The sequence below is a fragment of the Nothobranchius furzeri genome, chromosome 18 (genome assembly GCF_043380555.1).
Source record: "Nothobranchius furzeri strain GRZ-AD chromosome 18, NfurGRZ-RIMD1, whole genome shotgun sequence".
NCBI classification, from domain to species: Eukaryota; Metazoa; Chordata; class Actinopteri; order Cyprinodontiformes; family Nothobranchiidae; genus Nothobranchius; species Nothobranchius furzeri.
Genome location: NC_091758.1, coordinates 19681243 through 19701581, shown reverse-complemented (window position 1 = coordinate 19701581; position 20339 = coordinate 19681243). Strand labels below are relative to the sequence as shown.

General features: G+C 40.4%; 3 protein-coding genes across 4 annotated transcripts; 2 read left to right on the top strand and 1 right to left on the bottom strand.

Moving 5' to 3' along the window:
* The first annotated feature begins 1970 nt into the window (after window positions 1-1970).
* On the top strand, window positions 1971-10080 carry cdkl1 (cyclin dependent kinase like 1 (CDC2 related kinase)). The gene is made up of 10 exons (XM_015969204.3): window positions 1971-2082; window positions 2784-2971; window positions 3467-3588; window positions 4790-4862; window positions 5186-5276; window positions 7412-7612; window positions 7995-8077; window positions 8250-8306; window positions 8432-8593; window positions 9774-10080. Exons 2-10 carry the CDS (start codon window positions 2804-2806, stop codon window positions 9873-9875), a joined length of 1059 nt encoding a protein of 352 aa, XP_015824690.1. The 5' UTR covers window positions 1971-2082; window positions 2784-2803; the 3' UTR covers window positions 9876-10080.
* Window positions 10081-10280: 200 nt separating this feature from the next.
* dmac2l (distal membrane arm assembly component 2 like) lies at window positions 10281-15018 on the bottom strand. Of its 2 annotated transcripts, none has more exons than XM_054741806.2 (5): window positions 14933-15018; window positions 14688-14829; window positions 11737-11945; window positions 10940-11111; window positions 10281-10845 (listed from the first exon to the last, which is right to left on the bottom strand). In XM_054741806.2, exons 2-5 carry the CDS (start codon window positions 14753-14755, stop codon window positions 10731-10733), a joined length of 564 nt encoding a protein of 187 aa, XP_054597781.1. In that variant the 5' UTR covers window positions 14756-14829; window positions 14933-15018; the 3' UTR covers window positions 10281-10730. The 2 variants fall into 2 exon arrangements, with proteins under 2 accessions (XP_054597781.1, XP_015824701.3); XM_015969215.3 differs by having other exon boundaries at window positions 14740-14829.
* A 36-nt stretch (window positions 15019-15054) lies between these two features.
* Window positions 15055-19958, top strand: l2hgdh (L-2-hydroxyglutarate dehydrogenase). Its single transcript, XM_015969196.3, has 10 exons — window positions 15055-15282; window positions 15985-16100; window positions 16232-16383; window positions 16618-16749; window positions 16825-16987; window positions 17092-17126; window positions 17197-17364; window positions 18604-18761; window positions 18843-18974; window positions 19063-19958. The coding sequence occupies exons 1-10, from the start codon at window positions 15200-15202 to the stop codon at window positions 19256-19258; spliced, it is 1335 nt and encodes a 444-aa protein (XP_015824682.3). The 5' UTR covers window positions 15055-15199; the 3' UTR covers window positions 19259-19958.
* The last annotated feature ends 381 nt before the right edge of the window (window positions 19959-20339 follow it).

Below are 20339 nucleotides of genomic sequence, written 5' to 3'. Positions count from 1 at the left end.
GCTTCACTCTATTGGCATAGCCAATCATGTTTGGGTTCACAGTTCAACTAACATAACATCAATTTGATTGTCTATTAAAATAATTCTCAGTAGCTCTGGAAATATAATTACATATGACAACAATTGTTCAGCTCAATAGGCTCAGTTAGATTCTATTACTCTACACTATTCAACAAGAAATACATTCATGACAACAAGGATACATTTAGTTGTGTTTCTATACAGCATTGTGACACCTTGTATATCTGTAACACAATAAATAAATAAATAAATAAATAAATAAATAAATAAATAAATAAATAAATAAAATGTTCTATAACAAAATTCAACAAAATATAAATTCTGGTCCTTTGGTCCACCTTTGTAAAATAATTCCTCCCTAATCAGTTAGCTTTTATTTATTTTTATTTATCTATTTTTTTTATTATTAAATGTTTGGTTAAGGGACGCATTGCTAATTCTATGGTGTTAGCTATAACGCCCCTGAGGACCTTGTACATCTAGGCCGTACCACCATTAACTGGCGGTTTGAGCCGTTAACTCCTGGGAATCCCATATGCCCTACCGCCGTTAACTGGCGGTTTGAGCCGTTAACTCCTATATGCCCTACCACCGTTAACTGGTAGTTTGAGATGTTAACTCCTGGGATCTAACGTCTAGCAGCCCACTGCTGTCACCTCGGTTGCTGTAATTAGCTTTTTGAATTTAATAATTTACTGAATTTAATCTCATTCACTCACCAACGCGCTCCAACGGTTCCCTCCTACAGAGGATTGGTTCACTCTGTCGTCTCCACACAAATCTATAAGAATGGAATTAATTTGATAAGCTATTTAAGTTTCCTTTTTTTTTTTTAAGTTGCATCGTTAGCTTTTTCTCTTCTTTTTTCTTTACTCACCGCGTTGGTTCCAAGTTCCTAGCTCTTATTAGAAGGAGTCAAGTCCGCCTCTCCCTCTATCTATGCGGCACCCAAATCAGGGTTCTTCACGGCCTCGACCGTTGTTTTTTTTTCTCTCTCTCTCTCTCTCTAACCGCTCAGTCTTTGCTTTCTGTATCTGCGTGCTGCACAGCCGTTTGTCTCTCCTCTCGCTCAGCTGCGTCGCACGGTTTTATTTCGCGGAGGCGGGACTTATTTCTCTCAGCCAATGAAATTTCAGATTCCCACCTGGACCAATAGTATACAGCTTTCCTCTTCTGTTTCTGTTAGTGATGTTCAAGATTCTTGTTTTAACCGATGTTTAATATTAAACTCGTTATTTTAGTTATTCACCCTTCCAATAATTCATTATGAAATTATCTATTAGTTAATTAGATATCTATTAATTAGTATTGTTAATTTCCTTAATTTATATTTTATATTTTATCTAAATTGAGGATGGATCATATTAGTAAGCCAATTAGTTAATACCTCATTAAGGTTCTAGCTTCTGGGTTACACTTGTTCCTCTGATTCTGTTTCAATCAAAATGTCTAATACTGAATGTTTGAGTTTTTAAAGTAGCAATCCAAAAACTACATTGTTGAAGAAATTATTTTTAAGGTAGCGCCTCTAAAGATAAAAATTACAAGGCGCTTCATAAGAACAAAAAATAAAAATATTAAAATAAATATTGGAATAAAAAATTGGTCAAATGGAAACATTTTGATTATAAAATGTCAGGGAAGATGAGTTAAATGTATATTCTGAGAGATTTGAGTTATTTTAAATAACCATAATATTTTAGAATATGAGGAAATGTCTAGATGTAGAAAACAGAAAATCTGCAGATTTATGTAATGAAACGGCTAATTTTTACTAAATTTATTGGAATATATATTTTTAATATATGTATATATAAATCCAGATGTTGTAGGTGCAGTCGCTTTTTATAACCAACATGTACAAATTTTTAAAAATGATCGAGAGAGAAGCTAGTTTTATTTTGAAAGGTCTGGTGGAAGAAGGGTTCCTTCCATATGATTTGATGCTTAAAAACATGCGCCTGTAGCAGCTGTGGGCACAGTGGATCTGTGTGTGTCCGCCTCACGGGTTGTTTTCAGGGTGGAAGGGAAGGATCTTACATAAGAAACATCTGCAAACATGTAAGTTGGAGTTTATTCTTTTAGGAAAATACCATCCTACTGAAATAAAAGTGCCTTTGGCAAATGAAGCATTGTTACTGAGGCAACTCTGCTCTGTGTTTTTGAGTTAGGTCCTCCAAATGCACAAAAACAATCTGATAAGTTCTTGAAATGCTGCTTTATTTTTATTTATTTAAACAATTTTTCTAATATTGAATTCCTTTATTATTGCAGCACTCTGATTTCATCCCCTTAACTGTTTAACTTTGCGTGTGTGTGTGTGTGTGTGTGTGTGTGTGTACCCTGAGGGAAGTTATCTCACAGATTTGCATTGCAAATGCTTCATTATGCAATCTTAACAGTTACGAGACAGGTGTAATGTTGCCTCTACCTGTACCTTTTACAGGCTCTTTAGGAGGTTACCTAAACATTTTGATCCCTACACAATAACCTTAACACACTCACTCCACATGCAGCTGTACTCATATTCAAATGCTAGATGGATTGGATTTCTGTCCCAGATTTAATTCTGGAATAATTACAGATTTAACTACAAAATAGCACTAAGTTAGTTATACTGTGTATTTTTTTCAGTGTTGCAAACTAACTATAAAAGCAGCTGGTGGTCCGATTACTCTGCCTCTGTTGCTCTGCTCACTGCCAGACCAGTTTCTCTCTTCCTCCTGTATTAAAGCGTTTGGGTGATCTTTCACTGCTTTTAGTTACCCAAGCCTGAGAGAAGATGGATAAGTATGAGAAAATTGGGAAAATCGGAGAAGGCTCCTACGGCGTTGTTTTCAAGTGCAGGAATCGAGACACGGGACAGATCGTGGCCATCAAGAAGTTTGTGGAGTCTGAGGACGACCCCATCATCAAAAAGATTGCACTGAGGGAGATCAGGATGCTCAAGGTGAATCAGGCTTTTATAAGTCAGGGCTTTGTTGTGAGAAATGAAACCTCACATCTGCAGAAATGTATCACCTTAGGCAGCGAGAGAAAGTATTCAATCAGAATATGACTCTACATCAATGACTAATCTGTTTCACTTAGTTTTTGTTCCTCTCTTGACAACGACTGCATCTCATTTGGTCGGGTGTGTCTCAGAAGAAGACTAAAAACTGTTAGTTTAGGCTTTTATGTTGCATGAGACTAATCAAAGATGCTGTGGTGGAGTTGCTTTAATTAGTCACGCAGACGGTGGAAGTGTTGGTAGCCAGCTGGACATCAGGAGCTCATAAGTAGGACCAGTTGTCACGGGCAACAGCATGTTTATTACCTCCTATTTACTGTTTGATGAGAGCAAGCCGGACGTCACTCGTCCAGGCAGTGCCGTCACATGATTTGTTAGGGTTAGGTTAGGCGGTCATCTCCTGTGGGGTTTAAACTCTGTGATTTGTGTGTGCAGCAACTGAAACACGTCAACCTGGTGAATCTGATTGAAGTGTTTCGGCGTAAACGGAGGCTACACTTGGTGTTTGAATACTGTGAACACACGGTGCTGAACGAGCTGGACCGCCATCCCAGAGGGTAAGTGTGTCTGTGTCTACCCTTTAAGTGATGCTTTCAATGGTCAAAACAAGCAAACGTCAACATCGGTGGTGTCCAATCCTTTCCTCGAGGGCCACTATCCTTCATGTTTTAGGTTTCTTTCTGCTCCATCGCACCTATAATTCTGCAGAGCCCTGATGTGCTGGAGAGGTCGACTCTACAAACACAACTTGCTCATTTCTAGAATGACTTAACTAAACAAGCAGAATAAGTGGCTGCAAACAGAAAAACATGCACCAAAGAAATCCTCCCATCAACTTTGATGCATAAAGTTGCATCTGCTGCAGACCAACCCTTATAACTGAAAAAAGTTCAGCTCCAACAGGCACAGCTCTCGTCTCTGAGGAGGCTGACGGGGTCGCTGTGGTATGCTTACGGTGATGCTCACGTTTTATACGGAGCTGGCTCACCACCTCACCTCCAGCCCTGGCCGGCTGCAAAAAATTATTCAGAAGGTACAAAAGAGGCAAAAGCCAAATGGGGAAAAGGGTGGAGAATCTAATTAATTGTCATTCACAAGACTTGAATCAGGCGTTTCCATGGCAGCGCAGATAAATGGCCGCCCCTGAGCCAACAAAGCCTCAGCGTTGGACAGACACTGTTGAGTCTCTCTTCACCAGCTAGCGGTTTTAAACTGATCTAAAACAGAAAAGTAAAACAAACCTGAGTTTTATTTTGGAGAAAAAAAAGAACAAGACTTGTTGTTTGTTTCCTCTGCTAAATAAATCCATTTGGATTATTTGGAAATCAGTTATTTCTCTTGTTTGTTAATAATTAGTAATAACCGTTTTTAGATAAGGGATCCTCCCTAAATGATTTCCATCAGGTTATCAGAACTCTAATAACTGTACTCCTGCAGAAAATACAACATTTCATGATTAATTATTTATCAGAGCTCCAGGAATGAGTCTGGGATTAAAACGCACGCCCTGCAGGCCCCTCTGCCTCCTACGTGTGACTTCAGAAACATTGCTGATGTGTTTATGCTTTTTCCATTGGACTTTCCTGTTGAAACCATGTAGAAAAAAAAAGCAAATGTCACATTTTGTTTTGGGGGGGGGGGGGGGGTGGAATGTGCCAATAAGATTGTGTTTCACACGTTGGGAAGAAAGATCTGGACCTGATCTTGTTTTATTAAGAGTTGAGGGGTGAAGTGATGATTGGGTTTTGATTTCCACAGCGTCCCGGAGCATCTGGTCAAGAGCATCACCTGGCAGACGCTTCAAGCCGCCAACTTCTGTCACAAACAAAATGTGAGTGGTCCGTTCTTCCTCCTGACTCCTCGTGCTGTACATCTCCCACCTGCCGTCGTCCTCTGCTTGTTTTTAAATTCCTCTCCTCCCTCCTTCAGCTTTATGGCTTCTTCTTCTTTCTTTAAACACAAATTCCTTCTCCTTGGCTGAGCAGCAGTTAATGTATCACCTAGACACAACAGCTGCTACGAGGGTCCTCGTTAAACAGGGTAGCAGACATTTCCTCTGGTCTTTTCCTTTTGTTGTTTTTCACACTCAGCCTTTTAAATTTGCAGCATTGTTGACGGGTTTTTGTTGTTTTCCTGCTGCTTGTGCCTCTGCAGTGCATTCACAGAGACGTGAAGCCGGAGAACATCCTCATCACCAAACACCAGGTCATCAAGCTCTGTGACTTCGGCTTTGCCAGGATTCTCAGTAAGTTTCAAGATCTTCTCCACCGTTGTCATGATTACAGAGGTGTGTGATCACTACCATACCATGCCATGTTTATTTATAGAGCACATTTATAAACAGCATGACAGCTGACCAGAGTGCTGTACAGCAGGGAACAGAGGAGCTCCATAAAAAAGAAATAAAATCAAACAACCTAAAGATAAGATTAAAAATAGATAAACAAAAGCGCCATCTCAACAATAATGGAATGAATAAACAACTAATGAATCATAAAACATGGGACTAAAAATTGTGAGAAAATCAAAGCACAGAAAAACACCAAAGACAATCAGTCCTAAGATATAGTAAAACTAGGTCAACGACCAAAGGCAAGGTGATAAAAAATAGGTCTTCAGCGCCAACTTAAAACGGCCTAATGAAGGGGCCTGTCGTACTTGAAGGGGGAGGGCATTCCAGAGTTTGGGGACAGCAAAAGAGAAGGCTCGCTCCCCTTGAGATTTGTAGTAGCTGATTTAGTTGCATCTAAGGGATCTAGAAGGAGCATACAGTTTTATTAGTTCAGCGAGGTAAGTGGGAGTTGGGCCAATCAATGCTTTATAGACAAAAAGTAGGATTTTGAACTGTGGTACTGCACAGGTAACCAAGCGGGCGAGGATGGGAGTAATGTGACAACGTCTGGACGTATTTGTGAGGAATCTAGCTGCGGCGTTCTGTACTCACTGAAGATAGTCAATGGAGGAGACCTTAACGCCAACGAGCACCGATGAGTTTCACACATTTCCACCAGGAACGCGTTGAAATTAGAAAAGTAGTTTGTGGGGACTGAAATCATTAAAAACCATTTATTAGAGAACTGTTCTCTAGTTGATGATCTCAAGATGAGAGGAAACAAACACTTGAACTTGAAAAACTTGAACTTGAATTATTTAAGGAAATGATGTTACAGCTATCAGAGAGAAGCCTCTTGTCTCCTAGACCAGGGGTTCCCAATAAGTGGGGCAAGTGGGGCATGGACTGAAACCAGTCCCTGCATCGTTTGTTATTAGCCCGCACAGACAGAAAAAAAAAAACGTTTTCGAAATATTTCCGCATAATCAATTTTTTAATCATAAATTAGTCTGCAGGGTGTTTTATTTTGAAAATGTTGTAATAATTATCTATATTTTATTGAGATGGTAACAGAAACAAAATGCATTATAATTACATTTAGATTTGAATCTGTTTTAGATATGAGTGGGAATTTAACTTGTTAATTACGACTGGTTAATTAATTAGACAAAAATAACACGTTAAATGTCACCCCGGCTTTCCACCGGCTGTGAAAGCAGTCGCGTAACATAATAGCGTTGTTTTACCTGCAGGCTCATTCCCAACCGGGAGCAATTCTGACATGAAACGGGAGTGAAAGCGTTCCACACAGCTGATCCCGTGATGTCACAAAAAGTACCTCATCCACTATAACGGTGGCTAATTGCAACAATTACAACTAAACCTACAATTAAATGAATCATGACAAAGCCATCCTTCATGAAAAAAAGAAAGGAAAATAAACATTTTTTTACTGTTAATGTTTTAGTTGGTAAGAAACAGGCAGGCGGTACCTTTCGCCATATGAACTTTATTACAACAGGAAGGACAAGTAACAGATTGTAACCTTCAGCAGAACTTCCCCTGAACTCTAAACTGCACCTTTATATTAGAAGTGTTCTACTGCCACCTAGTGTTCAGCTCAGTACACCACATTTACAATGTTCCGTGTCCATTTACATTTCATGAATAACACGTTTAGTAATATTTACACTTCCCAACAAATGCCACAATGGTTACTTTTACAACGAGACCAAAGCAATCAAATAGACCTTGTGGTTACAGAAATATACTCATTAAAGCGTGGGTTTGTCCTCTGTGCCTCACTAACATTATTTATAATTTAAAACACTTTGCTTGCGTGCAAATTGTCTTGAATGATTAAAATGCAATTAATCGAGATTAATTAATGACAAAGGCTTAGATTTAAAAAATGTTTTAATCGAGTCCCACTACTAGTTTTAGAACAGGTATTCTAATGCAAGTTGTCCAAGTATATCAGCAAATGCTGGTGAAAACAAAATGTTATTTTCAAATAAACTGATATATTGTGGGTTTTGCTGACTCAGCGGGCCCGTGTGATTACTACACCGACTACGTGGCGACTCGCTGGTATCGGGCCCCCGAGCTGCTGGTGGGTGACACTCAGTACGGCCCACCTGTTGACGTTTGGGCGATTGGATGCGTGTTTGCCGAGCTGCTGTCAGGAGTTCCTCTGTGGCCCGGGAAGTCGGACATGGACCAGCTGTACCTGATCAGAAAGACTCTTGGTAAGAAGGACCTGCTGAGACACGCGGAAGAAAATATCACATGATTGAATAATTTTAAAGCTGCTGGTAGACATGTCACTACCAAAGCAGGCTGTGGATGTATTTATAATGAGAGACTGACCGATATATTTAATTTTTTCTATTTCGGCCAAAATCTTTTTAAAAGTCGATAAAAAAATTAAAAATTAGGCACCTGTGTGGCTAACTGCCATCACTACTAGACTCATGAAAGGGCCTGAAGGACCCCAACACATCATCGGCCTTAAAAAAACATATTGGTCAGCCCCTTACTATAATATAAAGTAATAAAGCAATTTTAACTTATTTTCTATGAATGTAAATTAACACCGTTTCCTTGTTTTGTTTTTCTTGCCTCCTGCAGGAGATCTGATCCCTCGGCATCAGCAGGTCTTCAGCAACAACCAGTTCTTCTGTGGACTTTCAATCCCAGAACCACAGGAGATGGTATTATAATTATTATCTTTATTATTATTATTATTATTATTATCATCATAATCATTATCATGATTATTATTATCATTATCTTTATTATTATTATTATTATTATCGTTGTTGTTGTTATTATTTAGAAACAAACTGTTCTTAACTCAGCCACATGTCATGTTGGTTTTCATAGGAATCTTTGGAGCATAAATATTCAAACCTGTCACATCAGACTCTGAGCCTCATGAAGGTAAGGAAGCTGTTTTATGAATAAAATCTAAAAGGTTTTATTTTAAAGGCAGCAGTTCAAAACAATAAAAAGAAAGGGCGTATTTTAATATTTAGGTGTAAATGTGTCTTCGTGTGTTGTTGTAGAGCTGTTTGAGAATGGACCCGTCTGAGCGGCTGACCTGTGAACAGCTCCTGCAGCATCCCTACTTCGACAGCCTGAGAGAGAAGTGCGAGAGCACATCTCGAGAGCAGAACCGGCCCAACTACAAGAGGATGCATTTACCTCGCAGACACCTTCCTCCCGGGGTGAGAAGCCCTCTCTGTGAAATAAGGGATTCAATTAAGTTCATGTTATTTTTTTACAAAATGTAAACTAAATTGATGTCAAAATCTGCACTGATGAATGTTGTTTAAGTTGTTTCTTTTTAAAGGTTTATACACCTACAAGGAAAATAGCTGAATTGAAAGCTGAATTACAACTGTCGTTAACAAACTTGCAGCAGCCGACAGTAGCTGGCGCCCTAACAACAAGCTAATGCTAACACGCGCCAACTGATGCTAAATAAGCCATGAAGTAAGAAGATATACACTGCTGCGCAAAAAGTATTACTAACAAGTCCAGTAGCAACAAAGCCAGGTCACCATCAGTCCGTGATTTTGTAACCTCCTTTAGCATCCTCAAACTAGTGTAGGCTGAACTGATGTTCACTCTGGTTTTAGCCCCTTGCTTTACGTGTAGAGACATTACTTTCATACACACAGCGTGTGAGTGTGTGTGTGTGTGTGACTGGGTGGATGACTGAAGATATCTAGCAACAGACATTGAGCAGCTTGAAGAATACCTCACAGAACATCTCTAAAAATAGTAACTTTTTATTCACCCGTGACTGGAAGAATAAAAAGATCTGCAGCGAGTGTGGATGGAAATATAAGCAAAACAGTAAAGGCACTATCTCGGACTGGATACATGGCAGGACACCCCAGAAAAGCTGTACGCCATCTGTTGTCCTGGTGGAGAATTGCTTTGCAACACTCCCCAGGTGACGGAGAAGTCCGAGAGTAAAATGTCTCCATCAGTGTGTGTGCATCTCTCCCTCGTGAAGTTGACGCAGAAGCATAAACTAGGCTTAAGAAGGCGCTATACAAATACAAGCTACTTCCAGACCACCGTGATGCCAGCAAAAAAGTTAAATTTTTCTTCTTGTGCTTTTTACTGATAGACGACAAACTGAAAATGCTAACCACCTGTACAGTAAATAGCTGTTGGCACAAAGCAAGTACAGGACTCCCACTAGTGCTTCCACAAATTCGTTAAGTGCAGTTTCTGTCCAGCAGTGGGGAGCAGAGTGATGTATAATGCGAAGCTGCTCAAGTTTATGGTTCAAGAGCCACTGATAGCAATAGCTTAAAGTGTTAATAACTATTTAGTGTTGCTTCAAAGAGTTAAAACCCTGAAATAACCACCACTCTCTCTTTCTCTCTCCAGTATTTGCCGCAGCTGACCAGCAGCAGTATCTTTCCAGCTCTGGACAACAGGAAGTACTACAACAACCTGCGTAAATTCAACTACCACCTTCCAAACATCTGATCCGAACTCAGCCTCCCTTTTCTGAACAAATGAAGCAGGAACTTAAACCCCCACTTTAGTTTTGTAACTCGTTCAAACCAAAAGGTTGAAGCCCCTTTCCTTCCTGTTGATGGTGCCGTCCTGTTCTAATGTCGGTCTATGCACTATAACATCTAAACCTGGATGAGTGGGTTCCTGTGTTTCACAGCGTTACAAGCCGATATGTCTTAGGAGTGTCATGACGAGGAGCAACGCTCTGCTCTGCTTGTGGTTACAGAGTAGACTGAAGGTAACACTTACTGCCTTGCCTGGTTTGCCAAATGTGTTTTTATATAACGATAGACTCTGTTAAGGTGACATGTTTTTAGTAGAAACTTTAATGTTTTGTTAAATTATGTAGGATACAAACTTTTAACGGCTCATGAGCATTTTTGAAAATAATATTTATTGATATGACTGCATTATTCCACTCATTTCACCCACCGTTACTCGCGTTTGTCAGCAGTAATAATAATAATCACATGTTGTCTGAATCTGGAACTTTGGTGCAAAGGATGTCCTCAAACTTCTGTTGGCCTTCAAAAAATTGCCAAACTTATATAAATAAGAAAAGATTTAGGTCCTAAACATTTTCACACACGGTTCTATGTACGCTCATTATGGAATAACTTTAAATAAAAGAGAAAATGTCAAAGAGATCTGGCGTCAGCATTAATGAGTAGTGCTGTTTCTTTAAAGGAAAATGTCCTGGCTGCTTTTCCAGCCTAATGCTTTTATTCTGAAAATCAGTTCATGTTGTGGGTTGTCCAGAACTGTGAGAGTCGGATGAGTTTGAGGACTAAAATGCACACGTAAGAGCAGGAATCTTCTCCACGGTCAGTCCAGATCCAGCGTTATGTCCAGACGTGGAAGAGCCGTCTGCAGTCTGTCAACAGTCACCTGCTTGTCTTTGACTCCAGGAAGATCAGAGAGAAACAGGTACTCCAGGTTCCTGGGGGGTGGGGAGTGTGAGATCTCATTACTACACGACTCATGTGACCTCTTTGATTTACCAAAGACGTGAATGAAAGGTTAACAAAACACACCTGAGCTTGTGCAGGGCGATGAGGCCCTTATCAGTCACGTTCCCACAGGAGACCACCTCCATCATGTACAGGCTCTGCTGGAGGTTTTCCACTGAGCTCAGTCTCTCCAAGCATGTGTCCTCAATGTAGATGCACTTTTTGAGTTTAATTTCTTCCACATGCTTTAATCCATCTATGGATAGAATAACAGCAGCACTTACTTAATAGAATCAGTGATTTTCTTCACACCAAAGTCTGTTTTCAAGCCTCCTTGTGTTGGCAGAACCACTTTCAGACCAGCAGCTAACAGTCAAGCTTATTCAGAAATATACCGAATCCCTGATTTTATACTATAACGACGACACTGAGTCGTTTAGGAGTCCTAGTCTAACACTTGCATTGTTTTTCTTTTTTAAATTACAGCAAACTCTTGAGTGGACTCTGTGGAGGATCCCGGTACATCCACGCAGCGTTTCATGCAAACAGTGCTCATTTGCAATTAAAAAACAAAAAACTTATTTTTTCATATTTCGTACATCCCTTTCATCCTTAATGTTTTGTTCTTGACTGATCTCAATGTACAAATAGGTAAAAAATATGTTCAAATTGAATGAAAACACATTTAATCTTGAAAAATACAAAAGAGGCAACAAATGATAACATGTTTGTAGACCAAACTGTACAGAAAATAATATTTTCAAATATTACTTAATCTGGTGTGATTTTTTACTAAGTAAACTTTACAGACACAAAATGTGCACGACATCCTAGTGAGTAGAGAAGCGAGAACAGAATATTTTCAGGACTGTATCACTGACCCAGGTAGTCGAAGCCCCGGTACATGATGCACGATTCGGTGGCATCAATAGCCTGGATCTTGTATCTGCCAAGAGGCCCCGTTGGCAGTCCGTTGTAGTCATGATGCCAGCGTTCAAAACCTTCAAACCTCACTTTGGCACCACACCTCAGCAGCCACTCTGCTGCAGCTCGGTCCGGACCGACAGCTTTGATCCTCTCATGATCCACCCTGTATGAGGAGAAGCAGTAGAAGTCGGATAGGGAATGAAATACGACCGGTGATGTTTGAAATGGAAATAGGAGGTAAAAGCTGAATTAGAAAAGGCAACGGCCCATCAACACAGTTCTGTTTATTTTCATTTCAAAAGACCTGAGATCCATCTTTAAAAACAAAGTCTTCAGTTATTAGCTCTTTGTTACCTTAGTGGCAGTGCAAAAATGGTATTAAATACCTTTATAACTTTAATCTATGACTTTTTAAATAGATGTAACTAAAAAGCTGCAGATATTATTACTTATAATTAAAAAAGAAAGAAAGAAGAAGCAGGGCTGTGTAACTTGCTGCGCACGGGCCCTTCACCTGCATAAGGAAAACTAGTAGTAACCAAAGAAAGAGTGACACAGACATGTTTGGATCTCACTGTAATACATTGTCAAAAAATAACATTATATTGAGTTCTGACCAAAGCTGCTACTATTCAGTTCAATTCAGTTTATTTGTGTAGCACCAATTCACAACAAGTCATCTCAAAAGCAAGTGACAAACAATCATCCCCATTGAACCTACTTATGGGTCAAATGTGAAGGACAATTTTCCCACCAGTGTGTGTGACAACTGTGGGACTTTAATCTTAATCTTCAATCTTATGACATGCATGATGTTCAATGCTTTGTTGTTTCATCTCTTGTTTGAATTGTTTTATTATTGTTCAGAGCAGTCTTGTAAAAAAAAGTCTCATGAGTCTCTCCTGGTTAAATAATGGATGGACTGATGGACAGACCTATTTAGATGGTTATGGATATAATAGGTGTCCTCGACTGAAGAAAAAAACACTAGATGACATATTTTGCTCAAGGCCACTTCAGTTAAAAACACGTATAAACCCCGTTTGAAGCGAAATATGAAGAAAACAAGTTGTGATGCCACCGTGTTCTTTTCACATGCGGAAAGCCTCAAACTAAAAATATTTGAGCAACAACAACAAGTTAAAGGCCCTTTGTGTGAAAATCATGATGAAAAAATGTGACTCTTTAGCGCCACGCAGTTCCGAGAAAGTATTGCAGCTACGGTGGCTCACTCATGAGTTTGACCGTATAATCAATGTCTAACCTGTCTAGCCTAACCCACACGAAGCTTAAAACAAGCTGCTCGACCTCTTGAAAAAAGCATTTATCATTTTGACTGTTTATCAACCTACCAGTTCTGAAGCTAGCAAGCTAGTTCTGTTAGATCTTGAAGCGGTCACGATTCACACACGGAGGAGTGACGTAAGCCAGGAGGTCAGGTGTTGTGAGAAATTGTGTCCCCTGAAATATTCTGTCCCCTGTGTCGGTAAATCACGCTTCTGGCTATTTTCACAACATTTGTGATAAAATTTTACGGGAAAATAATGTAATGTAATGTAATGATGTAATGTTTGTGATTTTTTTATCTATATTTCCTCCTAAAAACAATAAAAAAGATACAGTAAAAACATTCTTGTTTACCCTTTTGCAGCAAGCTTATTTATCATTTTTGAAAGTTATGTAAAAGGATGCAATCTACTCAGTTTAACCATCTTTTGTTTGAGGTTGTTTAGTCCTCATAATAGACAATAAGTTCTGTTAATTTGGAAAATTTTGCTCTTGACTGCCTAATGGAAACAGAATATTTCAGGGGAACATAATTTCCCACAACACCCGTTTCACGTGGATCATGGTGCCTCCATGTAAACATACTGGCTGCCACTGCAATCTATGGTGCAATCAGTCACTGGCTGTTCGTTAGCCACGGCTGGCTCAGGAGGGTTGGTGAGCCAGGGACACGCTGTGGACATCAAGTAAACAATGTTGACTTAACCACCAGCTAATCGTGGCTTACGGCTGGCATGGTGGAGATGGGCGTCATGAGCTACTAGTTAGCCACAGCTAGAGCCGGGGACACGCTGTGTGTAAACTCCATGGATAACCAGCAAAAGGAGACCTAAGTCTAAAGGTAACGTTTGAGAAGAACCTCTCTGTGTCGGAGTGTTTCTGCAACAGGTGGAGAACTACATCGCTGTTAGTAGTGTTGTGGAGATAAAGTAAACAACGCTGATTTAGCCACTGGCTAGCGGACGAGCGCTGGAGCGTGTTGGGAGAGACGGCAGGCTGCGGGAAGAGAGGACACTTGAGTAGAATGACTTTGGAACAGACACATTGGGACCGGTTTGGGTGTTCTGGTACTAAGACAAGTGAACAACTTGAGGTGAGTTTGGGAGTCAAGAGACAATAGCGGGTGGGGGTCTGAACAACTTCCTTGTGTGTGCATGATGACGAACTGACAAATTTTATGTGTCTTTTGATTTAATTGTTTTTTATTCAAACTAACAAGTACAGCAACGGTGTAGCTATTCTTTTCTATTTCTTAGCTGAATTAGCAGACTCCATGCTTCCAGGGCGCATTGCTGCCCTCTGCTGGTTCTTTCAGGTTACAGTCACAGTCCAAACAGGTAACGTGGAGCTTGTATGTCCCTAAACAGCTACTGTATTTTAAGATGGTGGATGACCATGGAGCATCGACCACAGTTTATGTATTTAAAAATTTATAAGTTCAAGTTGAAAGGAATATTTAGAACTGATGTTGGTGAGAAATATTAGTGAAAAAGGACAAGTTTGTGAACTAGAAACACAAGATTTGATAGTAGACTGGTAAAAATATCACACTGGAGCTTTAAAACTTGAATGAATGGATAAATATTGACGTTAATAAGTTACACGGCTTGAATCTGACCCTGGATCTGCCTGTCTGTGCACAGCTGTAGAAACACCGGAAGATGTCTCACTTGTTGAAAACAGCATTGAGCCACCCCCAGAAGTGTCTCTGGCTCCACTCCCGCGGTCTCACCACTGTCCGCGATAACAGACCCATTTCTCTGCGAGGTAAACAAACACATTTAGACAAAATTAGGTCATTTAATACCAATGACAAACTACGGCTAAAAAAAGATGCAATGAAACGTTTAACTTGTCTCTTACCAAACAGGACAGAATAATGTTTATGTTTCGACCGCCGCCATTACTTTGACCTTTAACCTCGCCATTTGATCGAAACGTGGTCATCCATTGGCTAAACGTAACTGCGTCAGCGTTGTTACAAACTGAGGAGTTGTGGCTACATCAGCGGGATGCGCAGCTGACAACACAAGAAGGAAAGCGACTCGAGCCTCAGAAAGTCGGTCGGACATTTTTAACATGAAGAAACAACTGTGAGGTGTTTTATTATTTTTTTTACACAGAGTGAAAATGAACCGAATTCTGAGCGGAGCCGTTTGTTCTGCGCACTCGAAGCTGCTGAAGGGGGTTGCAACCCGTCAGCTCCAACACAGGTGCTGTTGTTTAGCTTTGCTGCAGAGTTTGGCCTTTTATTTGGTTTATTAATAATGTTCATACTCAACAAGCTCACACTTAACCTTGTATGCGCTGCAAAGAAACGGAGAGGCTTTAAACATGCACGCAAACTTTTCTGTTTGTGTTTTCTGTGTAAAAGTTAATTTTCCTTGTTCGGATTTGCTTCTGGAAAGCAAAAACCTATAAGCGCAAATTAATAAATAACTGATCCACTGAAGCCGGACCAGTCAAAGATCCAGGGTCATATAGATTAGAAGGTAGATTAAATGTTTCAAACTGGTCTTCTGATGGGTTTTAGACTGAGCACAAATATTAAAATAGAAGCTCTAAATGAAACATTTATGGTGTTGTCATTGTTTAACCACTGTGATGCATCACAGGTAGGCTCTGGGTCTGACCAGGGCAGAGGATGTGTTGGTCAAGCCTTGACCTTCGTGGTCAAGCTCTCTCTAGATGCAGAAGTTAGGAAACAATAAGATGTAAAGGATTTACGTTCAGGTTACTTTGTAGTTGCAGATTGACTTCCACGTTTGTGTTGTGGCAGGTTTCGCCTTTGGTTAAGTGTCAAAGGTCTTTTTCCTATTAAGCCTTGCCCAGTTACACACGGATCCGTGTTCTGCCTTCTCCGACGCAGAGGGACTGATTTAAAGTGGCCGCTTTAATTCTGAGCTCTGTTTCAGCTCCTGTGACGTGGTCATCGTCGGAGCTGGCATCGTGGGCCTGGCCTCAGCCAGGGAGCTGATCCGTCGACACCCTTCGCTCAGCTTTGTCCTGCTGGAGAAAGAGAAAGAACTTGGTGAGTTTAGAAGGTTCTCAGCAAAATGTTTTGTTTCTGAGAGCTTTTTTATCTTCGATAATTGAAAATGAAATCAAACACATTATCTGAAGCCTTAATGCAGATTTTCAACTATTTCTGCATCTACTCAGCTGTACACCAGAGTGGGCACAACAGCGGAGTCATCCACAGTGGGATCTACTACACGCCAGGCTCGCTGAAGGCCCGGCTGTGCGTACGGGGAGCAACATTAGCCTACGAGTATTGTGAAAAGAAGGGAATTCCCTATAAACGATGTGGGAAGGTCTGCTTTAGCGCTTTAACCAGATATGATTAATTTTACCCTGTGTTTGCATCAGGTTAGCATTCAGCTGACCAACTGGATGAAACCCAGATCCAGCCATGTGAAAACATCTGCTAGATTTGTGTTTGTGAGACTTCTTGTGACCACAAACATAAGTGACTGATTATGCATCAGTAGTAGAATAAAGCCACTCTAAATCACCTTCCTGCTGTCTCTTGAACTCGTCGCTCACAGCTAATTGTCGCCGTGGAGCAGGAAGAGATTCCCAGACTGAGAGCTCTGTACGAGCGTGGCATGAAGAACAATGTACGTGACCTCCACATCGTCGACGCCAAGGGGATCCGGGAGCGAGAGCCTTACTGCAGGGTAAAACACACTTTGTGTTCTGTTTGAACAGAAGACGGCGTGTCAGGAGAGGCTGATATCGTGTCATCTCTTTAGGGGATAATGGCCTTGGATTCGCCCTACACTGGCATCGTAGACTGGAGGATGGTTGCTCTCAAGTACAGCGCTGATTTTAAGGAGGCAGGTGGCACAGTAGTAACTCAGTATGAGGTCAGTGACATTTCTACAGTCAAAGAGAGCCCATCCGGGTGCTCCGAAGGTAAGAAACTGCTTAAAAATGTCACCTTGTTCTTTATTTAGCAAAAAACCAAGTCTATTTACTCTAGCCTGCTCTTTCATTTTTTGCTGTTTTGTTCTTTACAGGGATGAAATATCCCATCACAGTCAGAGATAAAAAGGTAAGAAACAATCATAACTTTTAAATTGCGTTCTTTTATTACCTGTTTTTACACAGTATCATTTTAACAGGGTAACGAAGTGCGGTGCCGTTACGTCCTGACCTGTGGGGGGCTGTATTCAGACCGCCTGTCACAGATATCTGGATGCAGTCGGGAACCGAGGATTGTCCCCTTCAGGGGAGATTATTTGGTCCTGAAGCCAGAGAAACGCTATCTGGTTAAAGGAAACATCTACCCTGTAAGTTTTCTGAGGTTTGAGCAGAACAAACTGTAACCTCTGCTTTCTGCATATTTGATGCTTTGATGGATTTAAAGGGGACATATTATGCAAAACTCATCTTGTGCCGATTGTTGTGCTGCCATGTGGGTCTCTATTGACTCTGTAAACACTCCAAACATGAAAAAACCTGTCCATCCTTGTTCTGTCATTTTTTGGTTTTGGTAATTACGTTCTTAAAACAAGCAGTTTCAAAAAGCCCCTTTTTGTGACATCACAATCAGGGAAAGTAGAATAGAATCACCTCTTTCCTCTGGGAGAACGACTACTGCTGGAGGTGTAGTAGCTGTTCTCCGAGCCCCTCCCAGATATCGGAGCTTCTCAGCTTATAGTAGCCTGAGAGGAGGTGGGTGGGCGTGGCCAGCTCCAGCTTGTTTTCTTAAAGTAACAATCTTAAAGGGCAAATCCACCAAATTTTTCACTACCTTGAACATTTTTAATCAATGAACAAAACCCCATTGAACAGGCTAAATGTTTCTTTGTCTGTGGGTTAGGGGTCTTAAAAAAATTCAGCTACTTCTTCAAACTTCTAAACTTTCATTAAACAGCTTTTGTCAGAGATTGACAAATCCTCCATTTGTGCATAAATATTATGATGCTGCTCTTTCTTCTGGCAATTCTTATTTTTCTGTTCCTGCTAATCTAATAATGAATAAAGGCAGCAAAACCCTTTTAAAAGTAAGCCTTTTTGTAGGTGTGTGTGTGTGTGTGTATGTGTGTGTTTGTGGTGTCGGCACACAGGTGATAGCTCCGAGTAGGAATAGCAGAGTTTGAAAATATGACATATGTTACAGGAAAGCAAATGAGATGTTTTCCAGTAACTGAATAAAATGCAAAGTAAAGGTTAAAAATGTCCAGGTTAGTAAAAACGGAGGTGGAATCGCCCTTTAGTCATTTACCAAATCAGAAGCCAACTTCAGCTTTGTGGAACACGCCTGGTTCTGGTGGAAGAGGGAGTATCTTCTGATGTTTTCTGGGTTAAAAACTTCACAGAAGTCTGATGAGTAAACCAGTTTCATGTCCAGATATTCCTGCTATAAAGCTGTATTTTAATTACTCAGACTGCTGTTGAATTAAAACATCTCTGTAGGTCATCTCAGGTGGGACTACAAAGCATTTAGTTCATGTTTTCTCCATGTTGTTCACCTGTCAGTGACATAAGCACTAAACTGGAAATGGGTTCTGTAAATCCTGGAATAGGTTCCCGACCCTCGCTTCCCGTTCCTCGGGGTTCATTTCACCCCCAGGATGGATGGAAATGTTTGGCTCGGCCCCAATGCGGTCCTCGCCTTCAAAAGAGAGGGTTACAAGATGTACGACTTCAACCCACAGGACTTCGCCGATGCGCTGTCCTACAGGTTTGTTATCACGACGATTACAAATACAGTGCTGCAATTTTAGTAGCGTTGGTGATCAGAGGTTGTTTGTTTACTCTGCAGAGGCCTCCAGAAGCTGATCATGAGGAATGTAACTTATGGTGTAGGAGAGATGTATAGAGGAGTATTTATTGGTGCACAAGTTAAAATTCTGCAAAAGTACATCCCTGAGATGTCCCTAAAGGATGTTCTCAGGTATTATGTCATGTTCAGTTACAAGTTTTTTTATTCTTTATAAGTGTCACTGGATGATATTTAGTAATATGTTTTTTTTTCTGTTTAGGGGTCCCACGGGAGTTCGAGCTCAGGCCCTGGACCGTGACGGAAACCTTGTAGATGACTTTGTGTTTGATGGAGGAGTTGGAGATGTCGGAAGCCGGGTGCTCCACGTGCGTAACGCTCCTTCGCCAGCGGCCACCTCCTCCCTCGCCATCGCTGAAATGATTGCAGATGAGGTGGAGAACCGCTTCACACTGTAGAGACAGAAGATCAGGGAGGAGAAAGAAGCCTCCAATCTCAGACTGGCCTTAAAGACTGCTCTCACTTAAGTGCCATACCATGTTTACTCCCTCACATCACTGAAAAAACCTTATTTATTTTTTGGACTACATTTCTTACTAAAAATAAAGCTCATAAGATTCTTTTAGCAGAAATTGTTAAAATCAAATAAGGCATTGGTTGTTATTTGTTTATTTAATGGAATGTGAATTTGTTTTAAATTTGAAATATCTTATTTAGATTGTTGAGATTGTAGTATCCTTAAAAAAAGACTAAATTGAACTATTTCAAAAGTTTTTAAAGCTTTTTTCTTTTGTTGTCACTCAGAACTGCTGTAATTTGATTCTATTTTGAACATTTTAAATCTTCCTCTGTTGTGGTATAACTCTTATTGTTAAATGAATGCTTGGGTATTTTTCATAGATATTTATTTTTCAAATAGCACACGTGTCTGCATTTTGAGACGTTCTTGCCTCTAAACGTTTAAATAAATGTGATTAAGATGAAAATCAAAGCTTACTGTGAATTCGTGGAACGAGCAGATATTCTGTTTGTCCACCAGAGGGCAGAATCACAAATAAACGCTTTTATGGTTGGTAAATGCACAAAATCTGTCTTGTTACATGTTAATATCACAACCAGTTGGTCAGTGTTTCTAATAGTAATAAAATAATTACAACACGTCTGTGGATATTTTTTGTAAATGTTTAATATGCCCCACCCGTCTCAGAAACCGTTCAAACATTAATGTATTTTAATTCACTAGTATTTTATGTACCCGTTTTAGTTTACAATGAGACGAGCCTAAACGTGTGTGTGCGTGTGAGTTTTCTGTCCCGTTAAACGTAAATTTACGCAGCGTGCGCGCGCACTCACCAGTACGCGCAGCAGACAAGCAGCAGAGTTGGTGCGAACATCTTCGACTTCTCAAACGAAAAACACTTAAGCTGCTCTGCCAACCGAAATGCCTTGGGACTGCTCACTGTTTGGGAGGATTGTGTTTCGGATTTAGCATCTGGTGGCTGCGGAGAAGATGACAAAGTGTAAAGCGAGCAGCGAAGG

Excerpts from the sequence above, each read along its gene's own strand:
- cdkl1 (XM_015969204.3), top strand. The coding sequence starts at position 2,804 with ATGGATAAGTATGAGAAAATTGGGAAAATCGGAGAAGGCTCCTACGGC. Across the intron at positions 4,863-5,185 it reads ACTTCTGTCACAAACAAAAT|TGCATTCACAGAGACGTGAA; the intron begins GTGAGTGGTCCG and ends GTGCCTCTGCAG. Across the intron at positions 5,277-7,411 it reads CGGCTTTGCCAGGATTCTCA|CGGGCCCGTGTGATTACTAC; the intron begins GTAAGTTTCAAG and ends TTGCTGACTCAG.
- dmac2l (XM_015969215.3), bottom strand. The coding sequence starts at position 14,825 with ATGGGTCTGTTATCGCGGACAGTGGTGAGACCGCGGGAGTGGAGCCAG. Across the intron at positions 11,112-11,736 it reads CCGGGGCTTCGACTACCTGG|ATGGATTAAAGCATGTGGAA; the intron begins GTCAGTGATACA and ends TTCTATCCATAG. Across the intron at positions 10,846-10,939 it reads ATCGCCCTGCACAAGCTCAG|GAACCTGGAGTACCTGTTTC; the intron begins GTGTGTTTTGTT and ends CCCACCCCCCAG.
- l2hgdh (XM_015969196.3), top strand. The coding sequence starts at position 15,200 with ATGAACCGAATTCTGAGCGGAGCCGTTTGTTCTGCGCACTCGAAGCTG. Across the intron at positions 15,283-15,984 it reads ACCCGTCAGCTCCAACACAG|CTCCTGTGACGTGGTCATCG; the intron begins GTGCTGTTGTTT and ends GCTCTGTTTCAG. Across the intron at positions 17,365-18,603 it reads TTAAAGGAAACATCTACCCT|GTTCCCGACCCTCGCTTCCC; the intron begins GTAAGTTTTCTG and ends ATCCTGGAATAG.